The sequence below is a fragment of the Budorcas taxicolor genome, chromosome 3, assembly GCF_023091745.1.
Source record: "Budorcas taxicolor isolate Tak-1 chromosome 3, Takin1.1, whole genome shotgun sequence".
In the NCBI taxonomy this organism is placed as follows: domain Eukaryota; kingdom Metazoa; phylum Chordata; class Mammalia; order Artiodactyla; family Bovidae; genus Budorcas; species Budorcas taxicolor.
In genome coordinates, this window is record NC_068912.1 from 89830718 (window position 1) to 89855039 (window position 24322).

Genomic DNA, 24322 nt, shown 5'->3' on the forward strand with positions numbered 1-24322 from the left:
CCTCATCACTGACTTATAGACCATGAAGGGCCCATGTGATGTAGGGAAGGACTTTGCTGCCTCTGAAGTATTTACCTGTGGGCTCTTCACCATGGTGCCCGTGAGAATTGGTGTCAGAGGGTTTGTCGGGTACCAAGGAAACAGGGAAGTGGCTATGCTCTGACAGCCATGTTCTCCATCCTGTGGCTGTTAGTCATTGAGGTTTTGTTCAACATGTTTAGAATCCCAGAGCAGTGGGGTCTGGTATGTCCACGAGACATGCCCACAGATCCTGGGAGTGTCTGGTGAAACCCCTGCCAGGAACAAGATTGTTTCCACGGGGGAATAAAGAAACCACTGGACCAGATGTTTTTCCTCTTCTTCCTCTCTGCTTCATCCATCCATCCCGCATTTTCTGAGTACATGTTCTGTGCCAACACCTGGGGACATGAAGAGAGCTCACATTTTGTGAGGAAAGCTTGAAAAGTAAATAGTTGCAAAGCAGCTGGCTGAGTTCTCTGATTGGGGTGGACTGAGGGTTTGGAGGTCAGAGGAGAGGGCTCTGAGGCATGTTGAGCCAGTTCACAGGCTCTGCTGAACTTAAGATCAGGTCAGAGACCCCTCTACTCTAACTCTTACGAAAGCTATAAATCTGTTTTTAGACATGCACACTTAAAAGGTCTAACAGGTGAATTAGAGGAGCCTGAAGTTCTAAATGTCCCATTCAGGTTGTCCTCTAGTCCACGACACCTGTGTAGTCTCCTCAGATTGCTTCTCCAGAGACAGAAATCCAATACAAAAGACCAATACTTGGCTTGCAGAGCACTCATTCCCTAAGGAAAGCCAGGTAGTTCTGTGGTTACAGCATGGACCTAAAAGAGGCAGATCTTACTCAGTGTCAATCATGATCCATTGTTACCTTGAGCAGGTGGCATGGCCTCTTTTGACCTTTATCTCTTCAACTGTAAAATGGGCACAATGGCGTCTGCCTACCAGGATGGTTGTAACAATTGTAGGGAATGTAATTTAAGGCCCCTTGCTCAGTGTCTCAATGCTGAGCAAACTGATAGTTTCTTTTTCTTCCCCTGATAGTGACAGAAAGCAAGACCTCTTTCCTTCTCAATGAGGAGAAAAAACTAAAAACTCCTCTTGTCCTGAATGTAGTTGAATAACTTCCCAGTTCTGTACTGTGTAGACTCACCAGCTCTGTGAACCAGAGTCAAGTATGAGCTATGGATGAGATGGGAGAAGGGAGAAAGTTTCTCCCTGTGGATGTCTGTCAGCAATCTAGACAGACTTCCAGGAAGAGAGTGGGCAGGGACAGAGGAAGGACAAAAGCCTCCTTCTCACTCTTAGCAGAGAGCTCCCAAGAGCAATGGAAATGAAGCCAGAGGACAGTACAGACCTGTTTCACCCGTATGCAAATCATGTAATGAAACACAAATGACTTAGCAAGAACCAGTGAGACTCACCCAGGTCTGACTTGCTGGTTCAGCCCCAAGCCAGCCTGAACTCAGCCAGACTTTTCTAAGGAGGTTTTGTTGGAATTCCACAGGACCACAGTTTGGAAGCTCAGACCAGAAAGAAGAGAGCTCCATTTCTGGAGTGAGTTCTGTGTGCTGGGGACTTTCTTGTACATTGGGGTTGGGGGCAGATGTATACTTTTCTACTGTAGTTTCCATATCTGCGATCAGCAGTTTTGTTTTAGAAATTGGAAGAACAATCTTAGCCCCAGAAAAAGACGGAAAGATTATATTCTTTTTGTGTGTGTGTGAAGGAATTTGTTTTATTCATGTCTGTGTCTCACAGAGTTTTGGACAGAATTGATACTTGCAACATTTTTTTAAATAAATAAAATCTCCTTATGTTACATATGGGAAAGCAGAAATTCAGAGAAGCGAGTGCTTTGTCCAGGTCAGACAGCTGGTATGTAGAAAAAAAAAAGATTCAAATCCGGTTGTTCTGTTTGCAAGTTAGGCACTTTCTGTGGCATCACACTGATGCCCAGGAAGTGGGTTCTCTGAGCCCAGAGGCCTTCACACCGTTGGGGAAATAAAGACAGAGAACTAAGGACCTTGGGGTTGCTGACCCCCAGGAGAGGTCAGGCTGATTTAGGTTTTCTGGTGTTGTCCAGTTCTGCTCACCTCTTTCTAAATCACCCTTTTCAGGGAGCCTGAGACTTTGCTGAAGCCCCTGCAAGAGTTTTGAGTCTCGGAAAGTCTCCATGCTCTTTGGCCCATAACAGGGCATTACATCCTTGTGGCTGGTATGTTTGACTCCGTCTTCTGGATAAGGGCTACCTGCCCCTATGGAGTATGGAGCCTCCTGACCCAAATAGCATTCCCAGGTTGGATTTCCAACGGAGCAGGGCGCTCCAGAATGAACTCACGGATTCGGAGGGGGCCTGAGCCTCTGGCCCTGGTGTGAGTGGCTCGTATGAACTGGGCTCTGAACTGGCAAAATCCAATCCATTCAGCGCTTAGATTGGGGTTGGGTAGAGGGTGTTATCACATTCTTTGATCAACCTCAAAACCTACTGCCCTCAGCTGACTTCTCATTTATGAAGTAGTCACTGGGCTAAAGGTCATTGCACAATCTTCTTCTTTAGTGATTCACTTATTTTGGTGAAATCAACTACAGTCATTTGAGTCAGCCTCATCTATCAAGGCGAATGGGTGGTGTTGATTTCTAAAGAATGCCTTCAGTCCCTGTCTTCTGCCAGACAGGGTCCTGTGATGTCTCATTTGATGCTGGCAACCCTGAGAGGAAGATCCTGTCCTTCCTGTTTCACGGAGAAGGAGACTGAGGCTTAGAGAAGTTAGTAAGGGACTGAAATAGGGGCCTGTTTAGATGCTAAGTCATGTCTGACTCTTTTGTGACCCCATGGACTGTAGCCCACCAGGCTTCTTTGTCCTTAGCATTTCATTTTCCACAAGAAAACTGGAGTGAGTTGCCATTTCCTTCTCCAGGAATCAGGGTAATCTCACCCCAGAATTCACTTGATTATTGCTGTGCCCCAGCTGCGGATACCAGGCTTGATCCTGAGATCTTGAGACATTTCTCAATAAAGGTACTAGTTACCAGTGGATGTAGGGGAACAAGCTTCCATCTGCCCACTAATTCCATGTCTGTGTGTATGTGTGTGTGTGTATGCTCAGTCATGTCAGATTCTTTGCAATCCTAGGGACTGTAGCCCACCAGGTTCCTGTGTTCATGGAATTTTCCAGGCAATAATACTGGAATGGGCTGCCATTTCCTTCCCAAGGGGATCTTCCCAACCCAGGGATCGAACCAATGTCTCCTGCATTGACAGGCAGATTCTTTATTGACTGCCCCACCTGGGACTGCCTCCCAAAGGGATTCTAGCCCCATAGTGGCCCCCTCTTCCTTTCTAAGCACTCCCTTCCTGAAGCTATTCTGATGACGTCTCTTCCTTCCTCCTCAAGCTCCTCTCACAGATTTATTCTTTTCTTGTATTAAGCTCTAGCCTTCAGTATCTGAGTCAGTGGATGGGGAGATGTATGCCTCGTCCAGTTGCGAAACCTGCCCTTCCTCTGCTCCCCCTACATCTCCAGGGCCGATGATTTAAAGGCTACATGGAGGGGGCCAGGGAGACTCGGAGGATTTTGAACAGTCATTTTCTGAGGACCTGTAGAGTTTTAAGTTGAGAGAAATGAGAAAATCTTGAGGTTATCAGCTCCAAATTAAGGAAAAGAAAAGTGGTTAGAGAGTAAAATCATCTGTTTCTTTGAGCAGTGCCAGGCATTTATCACCAATCTGTCCTACAGCCTATAAGGTAGTTGTTACATTTATTTTACATAGGAGAAAAGTGAGGCTCAGTGAGGTTTATCTGATGAAAACCTGTGCCGTTTCAGCTACTCCCTTCATCCCTGTTCCTTGCCAAGACTGGCTGGAGGAAGGCTGGACCATGGCGGTCACACTGCTTATGGACTAGTCCTTCTTCCCTGAACTTGCCATTGTCTTAAGGACCAGGTTGAGTTGGTGCTACCAACATCATTCCCATTCTCACTCTCAAAAGGAAGAGATTCCTTTGACTCATGATTGCAGAATCTGCTGTTTGTTGGGTTATTTCACTAGAAATGAGGGAGCGGCCTTTGACCTGAACATTATTTTTGGGGGGGTACTGAGTCTCTTACTTAAAAATAATTTGGTTTTTTCACCATGGCTAACAGTAATATTTCCCAGTTGGGATTCAATAGATTGATACTCTATAAAAATAAGTCTTATAAGTGATAAAAATAAGGATTTCATATTTATCAACTTTTTTTCTTTTATTTTCTTTTTAAAACATTAATTTACCTCTTTTAATTGGAAGCTAATTACTTTACAATATTGTATTGGTTTTCAACCTTTTTTTAAAAAGACCTTTGGAATGTTCTATGAAGTATGGTTTGGGAAAGAAAGACTGACCTAAATAGAGGCCACATTCCTTTGACATGCAACCCCCTTCATGAATTGCCCCTGCTTGCCTCTGTAGCCCTGTGTCTCACACCCTGCCACCCCACACCCCCACTGGTTGCATGTACACTTTTCTGTTATTACTGAACTTCCAGAAGTTCTTTGCAGCTCTGACTGTTGGCTTCTAGGCCACTGAGCTGCCTGGAACACACACTTCTCAATACATCCCCTTAACTCCTAGCAAATACTTAGGTATCTTTAGGATTCAAATCAAGTATGCCTACCCCTTAGTAATTGACCCTGGTTCCCCAGCTTCTTTCATAGTTTCTATAAAATCCATAAGTGCACTTAAACCTGTTTTCATATATTCATCTATATTTAATATATTTCATATATTGCCCCTCGTAGGGGAGGAATGATAACTTCTCATTTCTGTGTGCTTCAGTTCAGTTCAGTTCAGTCGCTCAGTCGTGTCTGACTCTTTGCGACCCCATGAATTGCAGCACGCCAGGCCTCCCTGTCCATCACCATCTCCCAGAGTTCACTCAGACTCACATCCATCAAGTCCATGATGCATCCAGCCATCTCATCCTGGGTCATCCCCTTCTCCTCCTGTCCCCAATCCCTCCCAGCATCAGACTCTTTTCCAATGAGTCAACTCTTTGCATGAGGTGGCCAAAGTACTGGAGCTTCAGCTTTAGCATCATTCCTTCCAAAGAAATCCCAGGGTTGATCTCCTTCAGAATGGACTGGTTGGATCTCCTTGCAGTCCAAGGGACTCTCAAGGGTCTTCTCCAACACCACAGTTCAAAAGCATCAATTCTTCGGCGCTCAGCCTTCTTCACAGTCCAACTCTCACATCCATACATGACCACAAGAAAAACCATAGCCTTGACTAGACGGACCTTCATCGGCAAAGTAATGTCTCTGCTTTTGAGTATACTATCTAGGTTGGTCATAACTTTTCTTCCAAGGAGTAAGCGTCTTTTAATTTCATGGCTGCAGTCACCATCTGCAGTGATTTTGGAGCCCCCCAAAATAAAGTCTGACACTGTTTCTACTGTTTCCCCATCTATTTCCCATGAAGTGATGGGACCAGATGCCATGATCTTCATTTTCTAAATGTTGAGCTTTAAGCCAACTTTTTCACTCTTCTCTTTCACTTTCCTCAAGAGGCTTTTTAGCTCCTCTTCACTTTCTGCCATTAGCACTTAGCATAGTGCCTGGGCTTATGTTTTGATCTATTTGTTTGTGTGTGTGTGTGTGTATGTATGTATTTATTTGATCTTTTAGGTTAATTTTATAATAATTTTTAAAAGTTTTTTCTCTAAACCTTTTTAGGATGTTCCTAGGAGTCTGATTAAATTTACATATTTACATATTATCTTTTGAGCTTAAAAGTTGAGGGTTCTTATAAATGAGTGTTCTTAAAATTAAAATTCTGTCTATTCAAATTGTCCTCCATGTCCTTTGTTTCATCTTGGGTCTATGCAGTTCTTGGTGAGCTAATTTCTACTTATATCATCATCTGGGCTATTATGATGATTTTACCTCTTCTTTGAGATTTTAAAAATTTTTTAAAATTAGCATATAATTGCTTTACTTCTTTTTGATATTTAATGGGGTATTTTTAATATTTGAAAAATGACTAGTTTTTATCACCTGCTTAGCAGCCAACAACATCAGTGCATTGTCTTTTTAAATTTTTATCTGTTCTTAGATTTCCCCAAAATATATTTATGTGATTTCATAATGATTATAAAATTGCCTGCTGTTTTCCAGGTCTGGGTGTTTTGAAATTGTCTCCCAAGCAGTTGAGGAGTCAGTGTTAGGCACTCTTTCTACATGGGCAAGAATGATTCTGGAACCTTCCACTCTTCCATCTCTCAGATTTGCTGCTGGCTTGTCTTTCCTGACCACCCAGAGGAAGGTGTCCGTTTGTCTCAGGAAGGGCAGAATCACTCCCTTGCCGCTGCCCCAGGTCTATCCTTAGGCCGCCGCCCCACTCCTCCTCCGCTCTTTTCCCCTTTCCCTGGTCTCCAAGCGCCTCGCTTTGATTTGCATCGGAAGTTGCTCTTCGTCCTCTTGCCTCTTCCCCTTCATTTCCCAAGTTCCCACAGGAGCCTGAGAAGTGGGCTGTGCCCAGAGGTTAGGACGGAAACTGCAGCAAGATAACTTCAAGGGACAATACCCAGCTGACGTCACTGCAACCTCTTTGCCTCGGCCAGAGTGGCTTTTTTTCCTTCCATTTTCCTTCAGGTTACTCTTCTACCCCACCCAGTGCAGTCTCTGTCAACCTCTGTTTGAAAGATCTCTTGCATTGTTTGGTTGGTTTATGTGTTTCCTCATGTTGTGATGCAAAATCCATAGTTCCAGGTGGAGACTTGGAAATTTGTTCTTTGTTAGAGTTGCTTTCTTTTGAATCGGAAGCATTGCCTTGTGACTGACATAATAACCTCCCCTGAGCAGCATGCATGAGTTTCCATGATGCTTCTGAGAGGTGGAAAGTGAAGGAATTGTATAGCCATAATCTCTAGGAAAATACACAAATGCATTGAATGAATTGTCACTGAATATAAAAAAGAAACCGTTATGAACCCTGGTTAGTATTCTTTAATTGGTTTCAGTCAAAAAATGAGAAAAGGAAACTCCCATTTATGGAATGTCAGGCAGCGTGCTAAGGCCATTCTCTTGAATTTTTTCCTTCAATTCTCTCTAGCTTAGCTCCCTAGAAAAGCTCCATTTTTCCTAGTTTTTAGTAGAGGAACTAAGACTTAAGTTAAAAAAAAAAAAATGGGCTTGAGGTCAAGTCCAATTTGAATGCTCTTTCTTTCAGATGATTCCATGCATGGGAATTAAATGCAGGTGAGCGGCCAGTCACTCAGTGTCTGTTCTTTCTGTCTCCTCCCTCCAGCTGTACCTGCAGGCCCGCTTCACTTGGCGAGGGGCCCGCCTGCTCCGGCCCCTTCTGCAGTTCACCCTGATCATGATGGCCTTTTACACAGGACTGTCCCGCGTGTCTGACCACAAGCACCATCCCAGCGATGTCGTGGCGGGATTTGCTCAAGGAGCCCTGGTGGCCTGCTGCATAGTAAGTAGCTTCTGGTCCTCAGCACATGAGCAGGGCCCTGAACAACCTGCTCATTAAATGTTTTTGGTTCAGTGACCAGAGCCAGGGCACTCTTAATCCTCTTCTCTGCCTGGTGTCCAGCGAGCCACCCTGCCCCAGGACCTCTCCAATGAACTGAGGATAATTCCTGCTTCTTTCCAACATGGAAGTTTTATTTTATTTTTAAATTTTTATTGAGTTATAACTTACCTACTATACAATTCACTTGCTTTACTTGCATAATTCAATGATTTTTGGTATATTTACAAAGTTGTATAACTATTGCCACAGGCATAGGATTTTTTCACCGCAAGGCATGTGGGATCTTATCTCCCCAACATAAGGGGATCTTATGCCCCCTACATTGGAAACACGGTGTCTTAACCTGTAGAGTTCCAGGGAAGTCCCCATGGAAGTTTTAATCCAGCAGGACTTTATAAATCCTCTTCTCCAGAAGGGTTAGGCTCATAGTTGCAATAACAAGGTATCTTAGATAGTATCCTACTCACTTACTCTATTCATGAGGGCATTTAGGGTTCAGGAGGGGAAGAAACTTGTCCCAAGTCACATGTCAAGAGTCTTAAGTCTCTGGCTCATCTGTTGCTCACATGCTGCTTTGGTGATCACTTACTATTCAGAGGCACTTTCCAGTTTCTTGAAAACTTTTACCCTTCCTACTGTGACCTTGGGCTTCCCTTGGAGCTCAGTCAGTAAAGAATCTGCAGTGCAGGAGACCTGGGTTTGATTCCTGGGTCTGGAAGATCCCCTGGAGAAGGAAATGGCAACCCACTCCAGTATTCTTGCCTGGAGAGTCCCATGGACAGAGGAGCCTGGCGGGCTACAGTCCATGGGGTCTTAAGTGTTTTGGCATGACTTAGCAACTAAACCACCACCACCACCATGACCTTTACTGGACTTAGTCAGACCCTTGACTCAGTGTTGGCTGGGTAAGAGAGAACTTGGTGAAGGCTCAGCTCTCTCCTAGCCTGAGGGCTTTGTACATCAAACCACAGAGCTTCCTGGAGAATGGTCTTGAATGGATCACATTCTGATTTGCCCCAAATGGCAGAGTTACCCCTTCACATACCTCCTTCCTGACTCCTGGTAAAGGTGGGGTGAGGCATTCTACCTCTGAGCCTCTGTGTCTTCAGGTCTCTCTGCTTTTCTTGCCTGCAACAAATTGTTTTTAAGAGTCAAAAAGAGAAACTTGAAAAAAAAAATCTGTACAACATTAAATTTTGTGCTGGAACCTTTGAGAGGCTTATTCAGCCAACATAACTGAGCACCTCCTCTGACACCATGCTTTCCTGTACTAAGGGGTACTTACCCCGGTCCAGCAGGAGTTCTAGAACAGAGTACTGGCTGGGTGTTCTAGTACTACACGTGCAGGTCATATGGTTAGTTTTAACCCTTGTTCATTCCCAGTAAGAATCATGAGGTAGAGAGATCTAGACCAGCCCCTGGTCCTTTCCTGGGTACTCAGCCTGGCGGAAGCCTCGTGTCCCCCTGCACTAACCACCTTGTCGCCTATATTCATCACTCTGTGTTGAAACTGTGAACGTGTGTCTCCCTGTAGACTGTTTCTCCTGGACAGGGACCCTAGTCAATATATGTGTTATTCTGCTTATGTCACCAACACCTCTCAGGGATGATAGTTCAGACTAAGTGAGTGGGTGTGTAATCAACAAAGCTAGGATCCATGAGTTGATCCACTTTTTCTTGAGAACATTCTCTTGAAGGCAGGGGGATGGATAAGGCACAGTTCTTGCTTTCCAGGCAATCCCAGTTCAGTTGCTCACAGCCAGGTCAGGCACAGGAACTACAGTAGGATGAGGGGCCATCATGGGGACTGGCCAGGACACTTTAGCAGGCATACAAGGTGAGAAAAGGGGCATGGAGTTGGGGCAATCAGAGTGGGCACCATGGAGAAAGTAGCATCTGAGCTGCCAGCCAGCCTTGGCCTGGGAACCCTAGCCTAGGGACTGGCTGTTTTGCGGGCTTTATTCTTTACTTTCTTAAGTATTTTTTTGTTTGTTTGTTTGTTTCCAGTCAAGGCCAGAAGGGAGAGAAATTGGGGGAGCACACCGTTCATGAGAGCAGCTTTCACCGAGCAGCTTGTTCTCTGCAGCCTGGCCCTTTAATGTGAAGTGACAGCGGGGGATGGGTGTTTGCATGACAGGGTAACCCTCTGCTGGCCCTGCTGTCTGAGCTTCACTCTAGGCAGGAGGTCGGCCCACGGGGGCCTGCTGTGGCGTTTCCTTTTCGGCGCCACTGCCCTAATTAAAATCTCCTGCACCCCCAATTAAAAAAATTGAAAGATTGGGGGTGGGGGTCCTTGATAGCCTTCCTGTCTTTTATAGAGCACGTTGTACTACGTACAATGGGACAAAGTGTATGGGAGGACCAAGGTTTATTTTCGAGAAGGGAAATGAGGGGTCTGACTTTTATCCTGTTTGGCTCTGGCAGGCTGGAGCACTGGATAGGAATTTGGTGCGAGCATTTGTCAAGCACCTACTCTGTGTTGCTCTGTTCTAGATTCTTTACTCATCAGCTCCTTTTAGGGTACATGAAGCCATTGGAGACTATAGTCATTTTACAGATGAGGTAACTGAGACTCAGAGAGATGACTCAGGTCATCCAAGATAAGAGTTCCTGGGGATGCTCAAAGCTGTGCCCTCTGGGATTGGCAAGGAGGTGTGGTCACCTGAACCAAAGTAGCCAGCTGCTTCCAGAGCAGAATTTAAGGGTGTCAGGGGCCTTCCCAAGCCTTTAGGCTGCTCTAGTTGCTGCTTTCAGTTTGTTAGCCTGTTTTACAGTGTAAAGATGTCTTAGAAAAGGGTTGTAAGCATTTTTCCCTGTCCCACTTAGCTCTGAACACATGAGGGTAGGGACTCAATATTTATCATTTTTCTCCCAGTGCCTGACTCCCAGCTTAGTCCTCAGGAGCCCGTGGTCCTAACTGGTTCAGGATTCCAGCACCAAGTGAGTCATTTCATGTAAGCTACTCAAAGAGGCCAGAGCAAGGTGTGGGGTCAGCCTAGGAGCTTGAGAATGCTCAACTGGGGATAAAGAAGGCAGTGTGTTATTTTCCATCATAAGAAGTATGAGGAAGATAGAAACAAAACTCACGATGCCAGGATGAGCTAGAGATGGGTCTGGGGAACTAAGAAGAGGGGACAGGAAGGTGGATGAAAGGTGTCTGCCTTACAGGTTTTGCCACACCTCTTATCAGGTGCTTTCTTGGAGTTGTACCAGGTAGCTTGCAGCCTAGGCAGGAGCCTGTGGTCTCTGCCCTGCCCTCATAGCAGAACTTGGTCCCAAGAAACAAAGCTGCCCAGGCACATCCCAGGCAAAGCCATATTCTCTTCTCACCCATAAATGTGGCTGATTTGAATGGATCTTGACACAGGGGCATCACTTGAGACTGGTTAGGAGGACCAAGAAGAGGCAGCCCAAGAAGGTGCAAGGCCACTTCCCAGGGGGCCAAGGAATGTTTAAGCCATTTCCCACCCTTGCCAATAGTCTCCTGAGCCAAGCTTCAATGCACCCCCAGTGACAAGGGCATCACATTTGCTAACATGCATGGAAAGCTCATGTGCAGCTACTATGTTAAGCACTTTACACTGATCCACTCCAGTGTCCAGAAAACCCTACACCCTGCACTGTCCTCACTAAAGAGATGAGGAAACAGACCAGGAAGGATGAAGTAACACAGAGAAAGGGTAGAAGGGTACAGGGTCGACTCCAGGCAGTGCAGCAGGGCCAGCTCTGAAGATCCCAGCCTCTTGTAAGACCTCATCTCCCACTCCTGTCACACCCCCTCCCCTCCAGGCACAGCACTTGAAACAGATTTTTCGGAACCCTGAGGTCCTGTCTTAGACAGACAGCTGTCCCCTTTTGATGGAGCACGGTTTCAGTTTCACTCCATCGTTGAAGAAACCTGTGTTACTTTTCCATGTCGCTGCTCTAACAAATTGTCACAAACTTAGTAGCTTAGAACAACACAGATTAATTTTCTTAGAGTTCTTGAGTTCCGAATTCCAGAATGCATCTCACTGGGCTAAAATTGACATGTTGCAGAGCTGCATTCCTTCTGGAAGATCTGGGGAGAGTCTCAAATACCAAAGATTGCTTGACATTTCCAGCTTCCAGAGGCTGCTTGCATTCTTTGGCTTGTGGTCACTTCCTCTATCTTCATAACCAGCAGTGTAGCATCTTCATCTCTCTTTCAGACTCTCTGGCCTCTGATCCCATCAGCACATCTTCTGTGTTTCTGACTCTCCTGCCTTCCTCTTTTGAGGGCCCCTGTGATTACATTGGGCCCACCTGGATAATATAGGATCATCTTCCCATCTTGATATTCTTAACTTAGTCACATCTGCAAAGTCCATTTTGCCATGTAACATAACGTATTCGCAGGTCCTGGGGATTAGGGACCTGAGCATCGTTGGGGGTGGCATTGTTTAGTTTGCCACATTTTCTCTTCTGCCTTTTCTGAAGACAGTTGCTTAACTTTCTTCTAATGGTGCCATGGCCCCTTGAATGTTTTCCACTATGACATTCAGCCTGGTTCTGTCATAATTATTCAAATGTCTGTCTCCCCAAGTAGCCTTATGGGTACCTTGATGGCTTAACCCTTGGTTGTTCATTCTCCGTGCCTAGTGCTGTAGCTGACACACAATAGCTGCTTGATAAGCATTGGTTAAAGAATGAGTGATGTTAGCTTGGGACTTTCAGCAAGATACTTCTCCCTGAGCCTGGTTTCCTCATCTGTGAATTGATCTTGGAAGCCCTTTAGCTCCATAACCTTCTCCCACAGAGATTCCGAGGCTCAGTCAACTTTGGGCTTTGTTGTAACTGAGCTGGATTTGCCTTCCTGGGACTTCCAGGTGGCTCAGCGGTAAACAATCCACCTGCCAATGCAGGAGACACAGGAGATGCGAGTTCTATCCCTGGGTCTGGAAGATCCCCTGGGAAATGGCCATGGCAACCCACTGCAGTACTTGTGCCTAGAAAAGTTCATGGACAGAGGATCCTTAGGGGCTGCAGTTCATGGGGTCGCAGAGTTGGACACAGCTGAGCGCATATGCAGAGAGAGACCTGCCTTCTCAGACAGAACCGTCTCTGCAGTGTCCATGGAGGTGGCCTGTATTGGGGGCCACAGCATATCTTTAAGTTCCCAAGGGTTACAATACATCACTCCAGAATGTGGGCTCAGCCACTGCAGAGCCTTGAGCAATAGGCTATGACAGCCAAGCACTTGACCTGGGTCTTGAGAGTAAGTCCTGTCTATCTTACAAAGACAGGACTTTGCTGTCTTACACAGCAAAAAGACATGTCTAGACAAAAGTCACATGCCAAACAGGAGAGGGTTCGGTTTCCTCCCCCACTGCTGGGTAGTTGAACTCTTTCCAGAGGAGGGCAGCAATGGTGCCCATCACAGACAAAAAACCTACACGGCATCATGGACTCAACACGGAGACACAGACACATGGGGTCCGAAGGGCAGGCACACTGATGTACACTTCACACATGTGGATGCAGGTGCGTGGCACAGAGGCACATGGTCAGACCCAGTTGTACACAGACAGTCATCCATCCTCTTCCTGTCACCAGCTCTCAGAACCACGGATACACAGATAGGCCAAGGCAAACACAGGCACATGCTCACCATCCCCTCTCTCTCACACACATATACACACAGACACACACACAGTCACCCCTCCCAAGATTTGAACTCTACAGCTGGGCTCAGCATTCCCACCCTTGGAGTAACCCAGGGACCTGGATGAAGCGACAGACAGTGGGTTCATTTCCTGTCTGGTGACAACTTGCCTATCTGGCCACCTCCTCCCTGACCCTCCAACAGATGGCAAATTACGGGGCCCTGGGAGGGGTCAGGGCAGGGCCAGGCTGCCATTGCTGCGGTGCAGCAGAGGAAGCAGCTGCTCGTGAATTTCATAAACACGCGGCAGAGTCTTTCCTGGTTTTCCTCTCGTGGGGGGTGTGGCTCAGCCAGCCGTTGCTCTTTTGTGTGCTGCTGTCTTCCTCCAGGATGTAGGGAAGGGCAAGGGTGTTCTTTGTCTCTGCCTCAGAGAGGTGACCTTGAGGGAGGAGGCAAACGAGGATGTGAATGGAAGAATTCAGCGATGACAGCCTCCCCAGAGGAAACCGGGGTGCAGAGAGAGTGCAACACACCTGAGGACACATGGTGGCAGAGTAGGAACCAGATCTCGCCTCTCCTGATCTTATCTTAAAAGATTAAGCTAGGAAACCCCAACCATGTGCAGTCTATGCCATGAATTCGTGGGATGATCGCCTTCTGTACTGGGAGATTTCCATCTGTTTCCACTGGATTTGTTCCCCGCTGCCCAGGCACAGGGAATGCATGAAATAACCTCCTGAATCTCTCTGACCCTGCAAAAGCCTTGCTGTTTGTCCAGAAGCTCTGGGATGATGTCGCCACTCTGGGCCCCCATTCTCAGATGGGCAGGGGTGGCAAGGAACATAGGTGTGAGAGAGAGAAGAAAGCAGAGGCAAAGGTAAGCTCTGCCCCTCAGTAGAGAATGACAGTTTGCAGAGTCATTCTATTGGGTTGGCTGACATGTTCATTCAGGTTCTTCCGTAAGATAAAATCTCCTTTCTTATTCCCCTGCTGAGATCAATGGGGTGGATGTAAGGCCGACTCAGAAGGGGGGCGTTGTATTCTCACCTCTTAGTTAGATGTATTGGCCAAGTTACTTCCTCTCAGCTTCCTCTTCCCATCCCACCAGGTAGGGATGGTACGTCTTAACACACAACCTCATCTTTGGATTGAGGAGTCAACGAATTAAAGATGCGTCATGCTGGCGCATGCAACACAATGATTGAATGTGTATTCCGTGTTAAGTACGATGCTTCGTTTTAAATATTCACAAGCTGAAAAGAGTTGGTCCTTAAAGAGCTTATGGTTCAGTGGTTTCCCAACCACAGTCCATAATAAGAAATACACTGTGCATCACAACCCATGAGAGGCAACTGTGCATGCGTGCTCAGCTGTGTGTCCAACTGTTTGTGACCCCATAGACTGTAGCCCACCAGCCTCCTCTGTCCATGGAATTTTCCAGACAAGAATACTGGAGTGGGTAGCCATTCCCTCCTTCAGGGGATCTTCCTGACCCAGGGATTGAACCCATGTCTTGTCTCCTGCATTGGCAGGCAGATTCTTTATCACTGAGCCACCTGGGAAGCCTAATAGATCCACCGACACATAACTAAAATATTTCACAAAATAAGACACTTACTGTAGGTGATACAGTCTAATGTTTTAAATTTAACCTTTAAAATGCTGGTCCCTGGGATTCTCCAGGCAAGAACACTGGAGTGGGTTGCCATTTCCTTCTCTAATGCATGAAAGTGAAAAGTGAAAGTGAAGTCGCTCAGTCGTGCCTGACTCTTAGCGACCCCATGGACTGCAGCCTACCAGGCTCCTCCATCCATGGGATTTTCCAGGCAAGAGTACTGGAGTGGGTTGCCATTGCCTTCTCCGAAAATGCTGGTAGTGACCACCTAATAAATTAATGTCATGACTTATCAATGACTTGGACTGTGCAGTTTAAAAAACGCTGCTCTAGTGGGAAGGACATAAAACACCCATTGCAGTAGATGGGCAGAGCCATTAGGATGGGCTCGTCTCCTGGGGACAGTGGGGCCACAAGAAGGGGAGTGCTCCTTTTTCTTGAAGGTGATGGAAGTCTGGAAAGAATTCCTAGAGTAGGAGAATATTGAGCAGTGTATGGGTATTTTCTCTGAGATATGAAGGATAAGGAAGGACATTTCATGTAGGAGGAATAACACAAAGACATGGGGATGGATGTGTATATGGCGTGACCTGTGACCCTAAAAATTTCAGAATGATGGAACATGTGAGATGCTTGGGAGAAGTCAGTTATAGTAGCCTCCTTTGCCCTTTCCACTTCAAGAGGTGGCATTTCTGGAAGTGGCCTCCTGCTTCCTCCAGTCTCTACATTTCTTGGGTACTATGTTCCTGAACTCTGGCTGATGCTGGATCTAGCATCCTAGTGACTGAGCGTCAGCTCTCTGGGTCCCCCTTACCAGCTACCCTCCTCTGTATTAACTGAGAAGTGCCCTCCTGTGAGGCTCTTTACAGGGTTCAGATGCCTGTCTCCTTCAGAACTGCCTATGACTTTCCTCCGCTGCTCCAAACCCTCTTTCTTTTCATGGGACTAATTTCCTTCATGACCCTCAGTCTTGATGATGGTCATGAAAGACAATGACTGAGGATTTGAAGACCCTTTCATAGGTATGAAGTGTTTTTACATGAATCCTTCCATTTAAGCCTTACAGAAACTGTAGGAAGGTAGATTTTTAAATAGCCATGGCACACAAGTGAAGGGCAGACCCATCATCTGAAATCACAAACCTCTTCGTCTTGCGCAAGTGCAAGCCTAGACAAGAGTGTGCATTGGCCTGGGTCACACAGCAGCAGCAATTTGGGGACTAGATCCTGTAGCCTGATGTCTTGTGTGACACTCTTTCTACCTCATCAAGTTTCCACTCACATACACGAAGAAATTACTCAGTATGGACACTGGTAAGTTCCCAGGGCCCAAAAGTCACTGACACTGGCCTTGTTAACATCAGAAAGTAATTACCGTAATGAAGTAACTCCTGTTTAGTCAAAAGACAGGGCTGCCAAAGATGGCTTTTCTTTGCGTGTGTGTTCACTCACTCAGTCGTGTCAGATTCTTTTGCGACCCCATGGACTGTAGCTCATTAGACTCCTCTGTCCATGGGATTTTCCAAACAAGAATACTGGAATGGGTTGCCATTTCCTCCTCCAGGGGAACTTCTGGACCCAGGGATCAAACCGTGTCCTGCATTGGCAGGTGGACTTCAGGTGTGAGGGTGGGCCAAGACCCAAGGCAAAGGACAATTATTCTGTAATCGGTGCGATTGTTTATTATGGTAGAGCAGGATGCTCGAAGGATATCCCAAGACCAAGGCATAGAGGGGTATGCAACAGGGACAGCCCATGGTTTCTAGCCTCACGAGGGGAGTGAGTGGACTAGATTTACTGAGGGTTACACATGCTGGGCTCTGAGCACAGCTCATTCCCTTGAGTAGCTTGTCTGAAATCGTGACATCACATTTAAAGCCCTGGATCTGCACTGAAGTCTAGGCCTCACACTAAGATGGAAGGTCATTAAAAGTTCAGTATGGGTACCGAAGAGAGCAGGTAAGAGCAGCTCAAGGAAGGGCTCATGGAGCCCCAGTGTACAGATAGGGGAGCTGCTCTCAAAGAGATTACAAGATGTCTAAGACACACAAGCCAGTGAATGGCAGGTCTAGCAGCCCATCTGATCGTCTGGAGCTTGGTGAGCTCTAGGCAGGAAGCCCCTCCACTGGGCTGGGCTGTGTCCTCTGGGGAGTGGCATATCAGAGCTGGTGAATGCCGGCAACACGACACTGGAAGCGTCTTTCTTTTTGATTGGCTGACTCATTCCCTCCAAAAGCCCCAGAAATTATTAGACTTAGAGAGCAGATCCTATGTGTACTATGGAAAACTCCCATTCCACATGGTCTTCGTGTCTGACTTGAATCGATACAGGCTTTCACCTATTCATTCGTATTCTCGATCATTTCTATTTCCCTCTGATTTTTATTGTTTCTACTTCCTTCTCTTGTTTCTTTTCTTTCTACCCAAGAGGCTGGGGAAGAGAGGTGACTGGACGTGGGCAGGCACTGAACACACAAGCCAGTGATCTCGGCTGTTTGCTATCAAGCCCCACTTGCGCCTTTTGTGACACCATGTATTCCTTAAGTAAGCCTGAGGTATTGTATCCCTCATTTAGGTATTTTGCTGAAAGTGGCAGAACTTGGATTTGAAGACAAATCTGCCCTACTCCCAAGAGCAAAGCCCGTTACCGGTGCTGCATGTATAGGATGAGGAGTAGGAGATGGTGACCCACTGGCACAGTAATAAGAGTCACCGTTTAAATAAGGAGACTCCTGTACATCTCTCGTCTCACCACCTCCAGTGGGATTCCTCCAGCCTGGAGTTGTCATGTTTGTGTGTAGCCTTGCTCTGGCTGGAAGGACTACATTGTCCTGAGTGCCTGCCTGAATCAGATCACCATACCCTCAGATTAAGATCCTCTCTGACTCAGGAGGTCAGAACCATATCTCTAAGCCAATGTCAGAGGGAGCCAGAATATTAGAAGACAGAGGAAAGCAGAACTACAATTTTTTTTCCCCCTAGGATAGTCACCCAAACAGAGTTTTGATGGGAACAAGTGCAAGATTTCTAGAGTTGAAAACAAGACTAAGAAGAGAAACATAGGTCCCCCTGCATACACATCCACCCACGTAAATATGCACACCTCTCTTAACCGCAGTTCTGGCCTCAACCTTTCAAAAACCTATCTTGCCTTCTTTGTCTTCACTGCGTGATGGTTGCACAGGACTCATCGTCTTCTTTTCTGCAACAGTGTCCTGACCAGTAGCCCTGCTTTCAGGCGCCCAGCTCCCTTTCTGATGCCTTCTTCTTAGATAATCGTGATCTTAATGCAGGTCTCCCCACCGTGCTGCTTTCCTGCTTCAGCCTTGACCGTGGCTCCTCAGGCTGTGCCATGCTCCTTCTCAAGATCTGGCACCCCCTCCAGCCCCCTCACCGCCCAGCCCTCCCCACGCTGAGCTTCCCGCAGCTCCCGGACTCGCTGGGCTCCCTCACCCTCTCTGCGTGTGCTGTCCCCTCTGCCTGGAACGACATTCCTGGCGTTCACCACCTGGCTCCCTCCTACTTATCCTTCAAAGCGAAGCTCAAATAGACCACCTTTGGGGGAAGCTTTCTCAGCCCCTTCCCTCCCCTTCATCCTGGGTTAGATGCCGTGTTCTCTGTACTGCTTTAACACCCTGGCTTCCCTCTATCATAATCCTAAACCACGCTATTGTATTGCTCTATTTACCTGGATCTCTCCCTCATTGACCTGTGGGCTCTTAGAGGGCAAAGAATTCTGTCTTCTGTATAATTATCTTTATCATCTCAGGGCTTAGAACAGAGCAGATGTTCAAAAAGTGTTTACTGATTGTGCTTTTCAAAAAGGCAATTTATGAAATACAGAGAAGAGGAGAATAGGAATTGAAAGCATATGCTCAGGGCGAGAGATCTTAGAACTCTTAGTGGTGCTTGGCACATCGATTTTGTTTGCTGAGACTGTTGTCTGCTGGTACTTTCCCATGGCAGAGAAGTTCTGTGCAGTGGGCTCTGGGCTGGGAGGGGGTTTGTCCCACACACCTGGGGTAGTCACCTAATTTGCACAGACCCTTCACAGCCTGGGCTTCTGGGTTTTCTTTCTGGGTGGAAATCATCTTCTGTGGAAAATAGAACTGCTCCAGGACAAAAGGTTTTCAGTTTTTCTAGTGCTTTTTTGTGTTCTGCTGTTCAAGCATGAAGAAGACAGAGCCCTGTTTGAGTCTCAACAGGATTATGTTTCATGATCCCCAAAAAAGTATTTGTTGTAACTTCAAGCTACGCAGAAGGTGAAATATAGCTTACAGGGGGATCCTGCTGGACCAGAGTCTACTTCTCATCCTGCTGTGGGGCTGTGTGCACTTGGTGTGGGAGGATTCGATCCCCCTGAGGTCTGTAAGAGTTCTACATGGTGAGAAGATCCAAGGCCAGAGTGCCTGCTTCCAGTAGGGAGAAATGTAGAATTTCGACACCAAACATAAGCTCCTAGTATATGCAAGGTTCAATGCAGTGTGCAGGTGATGCAGGATGATTGGGATTGGACTCCATCCTTAAGAAGCCTCCTATCAGAAGAAAGGCTGATGAGCAAAGTTTTGCAGACACAAGAGCACATGGCTTACTCTAGGCCCAGACATGACTCTGGTTCCCAGACAAGGTACACCTTTTATTGAACTATGTGCCAGACACAGGTTTAGAATTCTTATCAAGTACTTTCTCGCCTTTAACCTTCATTTCATTCTTATCTCACAGTTAGGAAACGGAAACTTTTAATATGTATTGGGTGTGAGCTCAGGAAATTAAATTGGGAAATCAGCCAGTAGACAGAGGTGGTGTCAGAATCTTGAAGGGAGGGATGTTTGATTGAGGGTGTCCTCTGCTCTCTTTGCCCTCAGTAGATGGCATGCAGGCTGGAAGAAAGATCTCTAAGAAATGAGATCAGTAAGAGCCTTTATTTGGTGAGGCTCGCTGCTGGGCTAGAGGAAGTGGAGTTGAGAGCCAGCAGTGGAGGGACTGACTGAAACCTCTTTCTTGGGGACAGAGAGGAGGAGGAAAGAGAAGGTAATTTCCAGGTAGCCATGAGGACATAGGTTATACACCTGTCAGAGAAGAGTTGAAAAGTTTTATTGATCTCTACATTTAACTGTGTTTGTTCAGATTTCCTTATACTGAGGCATCTGAAAACCCCCTTCCCCACTTTTTGGTAGAATTCCCAGGCAGGGCAGCCTCAGGCCTCCTGGCAGGACTGAACAGACCTTTTCTCTCCTGAGTCTCAACTTGTCCCTGGCTACGAGACACACCTTCCTGTGCCACGGCTCTCACTGTTCACACCTCCTTAGAAAATGAGACAAAATGTTTAATTTTTTCCTTTGCAAAGGGTCCATTCAATTGCACTCAGAATGTAAATGTTTTCAAATGTTCCATTTCTTGACTAATATTTCACTTTCTTTTTTCTTTTTCTTTTTTCCACTTTCTTATAACTTAAGAAATTGTCTGGCCCTTCTTATTTTTTTCAACAAAGGAATAATAATAAAATGCTTGAGTAGGTCATCTATGAAATGGGTACAAAAACTCAAAATGTACAAAGGATTTTGTGGTGGCTAGTAAGCCACTGTTTCCTTTTCGGCCTTCTAGTCACTGAGTTCTCCCAAGGTAACCAGTGTCCAGTGATAACCAGCATCCCTAGTGATTTTGGTTGCATTTTGCTGATGACTGTATCACTAGAGAGAACACTGTGGAAATTGGTTCAACAAAGGATACAAGTCCCTTCTGTGGCCAGGCTCTGGCTGTTACAGCCTTGGTGTTGGTGCAGTCTTACTAAGAACTTCATTTTTTTTTTTTTTTTTTTTGCCTATAATGTGTCCAGAATGAAGTCACAGGGCTGTCCTTATTAGTGAGTGCATTACCATCTTCAGGACAAAGACTCTTCCAGCCAGAAAGCTGTTAGACGTAGGAACTTTGAAGTGTTTTAGTCCCCATTTCGAAACTCAGCCATATGTTTCCTATTAAATTACATGACCGACAGCTGCCTCTTACAGTTACTTAGTACAAACTCCTGTTGCTAACTTGCTCAAATGGGGATCTGTGTATTTATTTTCTCACCTAATACAAAGCATAAATTTCTCTTACTTGGGTAACTGAGCAAGTTCTTGAATCTTTCATCATAAGCTAATTGAGGCAGAAACTCTGCCTAAGCCATCCTTATACACTAGTGAGTAAGCACTCAATAAATGTTTCTCAGTGATTCTAAGACGACTTAGTGAGGTCATATGCTCAGAAGGAGGAAGGAGGTTGGGAATGAGTGATAGGAGAGTTTTCATTGACCTTTCCTCCGGGTTAGTTGCTGACTCCTTCAGCCAAGAGACCCTGGCTTCTTGACCTCCATCAGCTTGTTGACATCACTGGGCTTTCAGGAAAAAGTGATCATGACTACTTCCTTGCTCCAGTGCCTGCTGATAGGAATTCATATTGGCTGATCTCTTTGGGTTACACCCTAGATTCCTTTGTGAGGAAAGGGAAAGTATTGAGGACTAATGACGGTGACTAATGCTTCCTTTGTTTGAGAACTTATCTTTCACTGCTATTCATTTACCTTGAGAAATAAGGAAGTGGGGCATGTAGATTGGGAGCACTGGACTGAGAGCCCATGGATATGAGGTCTGCTCCTACCCTGGCTGTTCAACTTTGGGCCTGTCACTACCCTTCTCTGGACCTCAGTTTCCCTCTCTGTGCAATAAGAATTGGACTCTGTGGTCTCCATGTTGTTGTGTGTTTAGCTGCTCAGTCGTGTCTGACTCTTTGCAACCCTTTGGCCTGTAGCCGCCTAGACTGCTCTGTCCATGGGATTTTTCAGGCAAGAATACTGGAATGGGTTGCCGTTTCCTCCTCCAGGGAATCGTCTTGACTCAGGGATCCAACCCACGTCTCCTGTGTCTCCTGCATTGCAGGCAGATTCTTTACCTGCTGAGCCTTTGGGGAAGCCCATAGTCTTCGTGGTCCTTCCCTATTCAAAGTTTGGGGGCCCCTTTTCCTAAAGTCCACACTCCTAGGATCTTCCCTTTGCCTGTCCCCAAGGCCCAAATATTAATGACTGATTGGGATCTCTGATTTTATGCTTCTAGGTTTTCTTCGTGTCTGACCTCTTCAAGACCAAGACAACACTCTCCCTGCCTCCCTCTGCCATCAGGAAGGACATGCTTTCACCTGTGGACATTATCGACAGGAGCAATCACCACAACATGGTGTAGGTGCCACCCACCTCCTGAGCTGTTTTTGGAAATGACTGCTGACAGCAAGTTTTGCTGCTCTCCAATCTCATCAGACAGTAGAATGTAGGGAAAAACTTTTTGCCCGCCTGATTTTTAAAAAGGAAAAAAAAAAAAAGTCTTACCTTGTGGCCTTCCAAAATAGGTAGCGTTCACCTATATGGAAACAACAGCAAACTAACAGCAAGTGCGGGAATCCTGGATATGCAGTTGGTTTAAGTGTTCATGTTCTAGTGAACACGGGCTTGTTCTGGAACAAACACTAAGACGATTTGAGTAGAGTCTGCTGGTCACCTTTGTGACCTGAGGAATCCCAGGCCTGTTGGGAAAGCTCACATTCACCCTGTAGCACATGACGCCAGAAATAGCACTGAATCAGCAAACTAGCCATTGGGGGCTCCCGTCTTGTGTCCACACCACTCGATTCTCCACTGTGACTCTGGTTCAGGAACCTTACTGGTCTGTTTGTTTTTGCTTTTAAATATAAGAAAAGAGCAGGTTTGCTCAGTCCAGCGATCAAATCCTAAATCCAGATTCCCAGTCATGAGGGCTCATCACTCACTTCCTCAGCCCATAGGCCAGCAACCACAGTCCCTCACTTACAGTGATTAGGTGACTCTTTGTGGATGAGTGAATTTCACAAATAGCACAATTTTGGAAGAGCTGGAGGGTTCAGGCCCTCCTGTGTCTTCTCTTGACGCACCATCCTGTGATGCTGAAGTGTCAGTTACAGGATGCTGATGTTGTGTACAGCAATCACCCGGGCACTGGCACACTCAAGTAGTGATGATTAGCTTCGGCTACTGCTTTCTCCCTGGAAACTCTTGTTGGGTGCCCACCGGGATGGCCTCTGAGGGCCTGGAGACGAGCACAGATGTGGTCTGCCATCAGCTGATGGAAAGCAGCCTTCCATGCAAGAGATGGAGGAACGAAGAGGGCAGAATGAAAAATGAACCAACCCTTTGGCTACTCACAGTCTGAATGAGCCAGAGTAGCAGACGGTCTCCTATCCCAGAGGCAGCCCTTCCAGATAACGGAGTTGACAGGGACAGGGTCTCTGGGGGAGCCACTCTTGCTAAGCTGTGTAGAGCACTATTGTCTTGGGGTCGATCTCTAGGGCAGTGTTTGGTAGGTTCTGCTGGGCAGAACACGTGGGTTAAATCTCCGTAGAGTTTCCTCATCCTCTCTCCATAAGTGTCCTTCCAAGCAAGGTCCCATTTGAGGCAGCAGTCAGGGACCGCTCCTGCTGAACCTTTGAGGAAAGGAGGAAGGAAGAAATGCTTTCAGATCTCGGATGCACACCTTTCAAAGGGCTAAATGTAACCACATGGGTCAACCACATGCACAGCCTTACTACAGAAGCCGTCCTTTCATTTCAACTTATAGCAAGCTATGATTTTTATATATAAATATTATATAAATAATGTATAAAACATTAAAAGTTAACTATGTAAAATATTATTTCTGAAACAATTTTAGCTATATCCACTATGATTATAAACTGTGTCTCGACCTGTGTTATTTACATTAGCTGCTTAAAAAAGCATGGAATTTAATTTTTTTTAATATCAACTAAAATACCGTAGTTCTGTGGTAGATGTTTTTACAATGAAAGAAATAACTGCAACTAGAGAAAACTGTATAAAAACATTAAATTGCCAGTATTTTTGTAAGGTTCCATTTTGTAAAGAGAATAATATTCAAAGACTTTTGTAGAATACAAAGTGAAAACTTGTATCTGCGAAACTATACGTGTATTAAATGTGCTTTTTAAATAAAAGCTCATAACAACTAAGGAGGGAGCTGGAGACTTGGAATAGTTGAGGGGGGTTGGTCTCAGTGGTTGGGGGCTGGGAGGAGGCCATACTCCTTCAGGGGCTCCCCTCCCCCGCCAGGCACCACTGTGGGATTCTCTCCCTGGAAAATACAGTGGCTGCGGTGTAGATACTGATGCCCTGAGCTCTTTCATCTCCAAGAGCCTGTTTGCAGAGTGACGCTCTGGTCCTGCTCTCCTCTCAGAGAGCCCTCCGCTTCTAAACAGCTTTTGTATTCTAAAGGGGGGTTTCCCCAGGGAGGGGGGAGTTGTGGGTCCCCCAGAGGCATTTAAGGAGCAGGCTGTGGATCAGCTGTGCTTGGGGAGTTCACTGAGGCAATCCTTTACACAGCCAGCGACATCAAAGGCAGGAGGGTGCACTGCTAAGAGTGACATTTGGCTCCTGCTTTTCCTCTCTGATCCCCTAAAGAAGGGAACAGCTACCCACTCCAGTATTTTTTGCCTGGAGAATTCCACGGACAGAGGAG

General features: G+C 46.2%; 1 protein-coding gene across 1 annotated transcript in view; it reads left to right on the forward strand.

The window, feature by feature from the left end:
* Positions 1–23808, forward strand: part of PLPP3 (phospholipid phosphatase 3) — an 88217-nt gene extending 64409 nt beyond the window's left edge. The window contains exons 5-6 of the mRNA XM_052636633.1: positions 7313–7489; positions 21878–23808. Coding sequence (XP_052492593.1) covers positions 7313–7489; positions 21878–22003 — 303 coding nt within the window. The 3' untranslated portion in view covers positions 22004–23808. The remainder of the gene's footprint in view (positions 1–7312; positions 7490–21877) is intronic.
* The last annotated feature ends 514 nt before the right edge of the window (positions 23809–24322 follow it).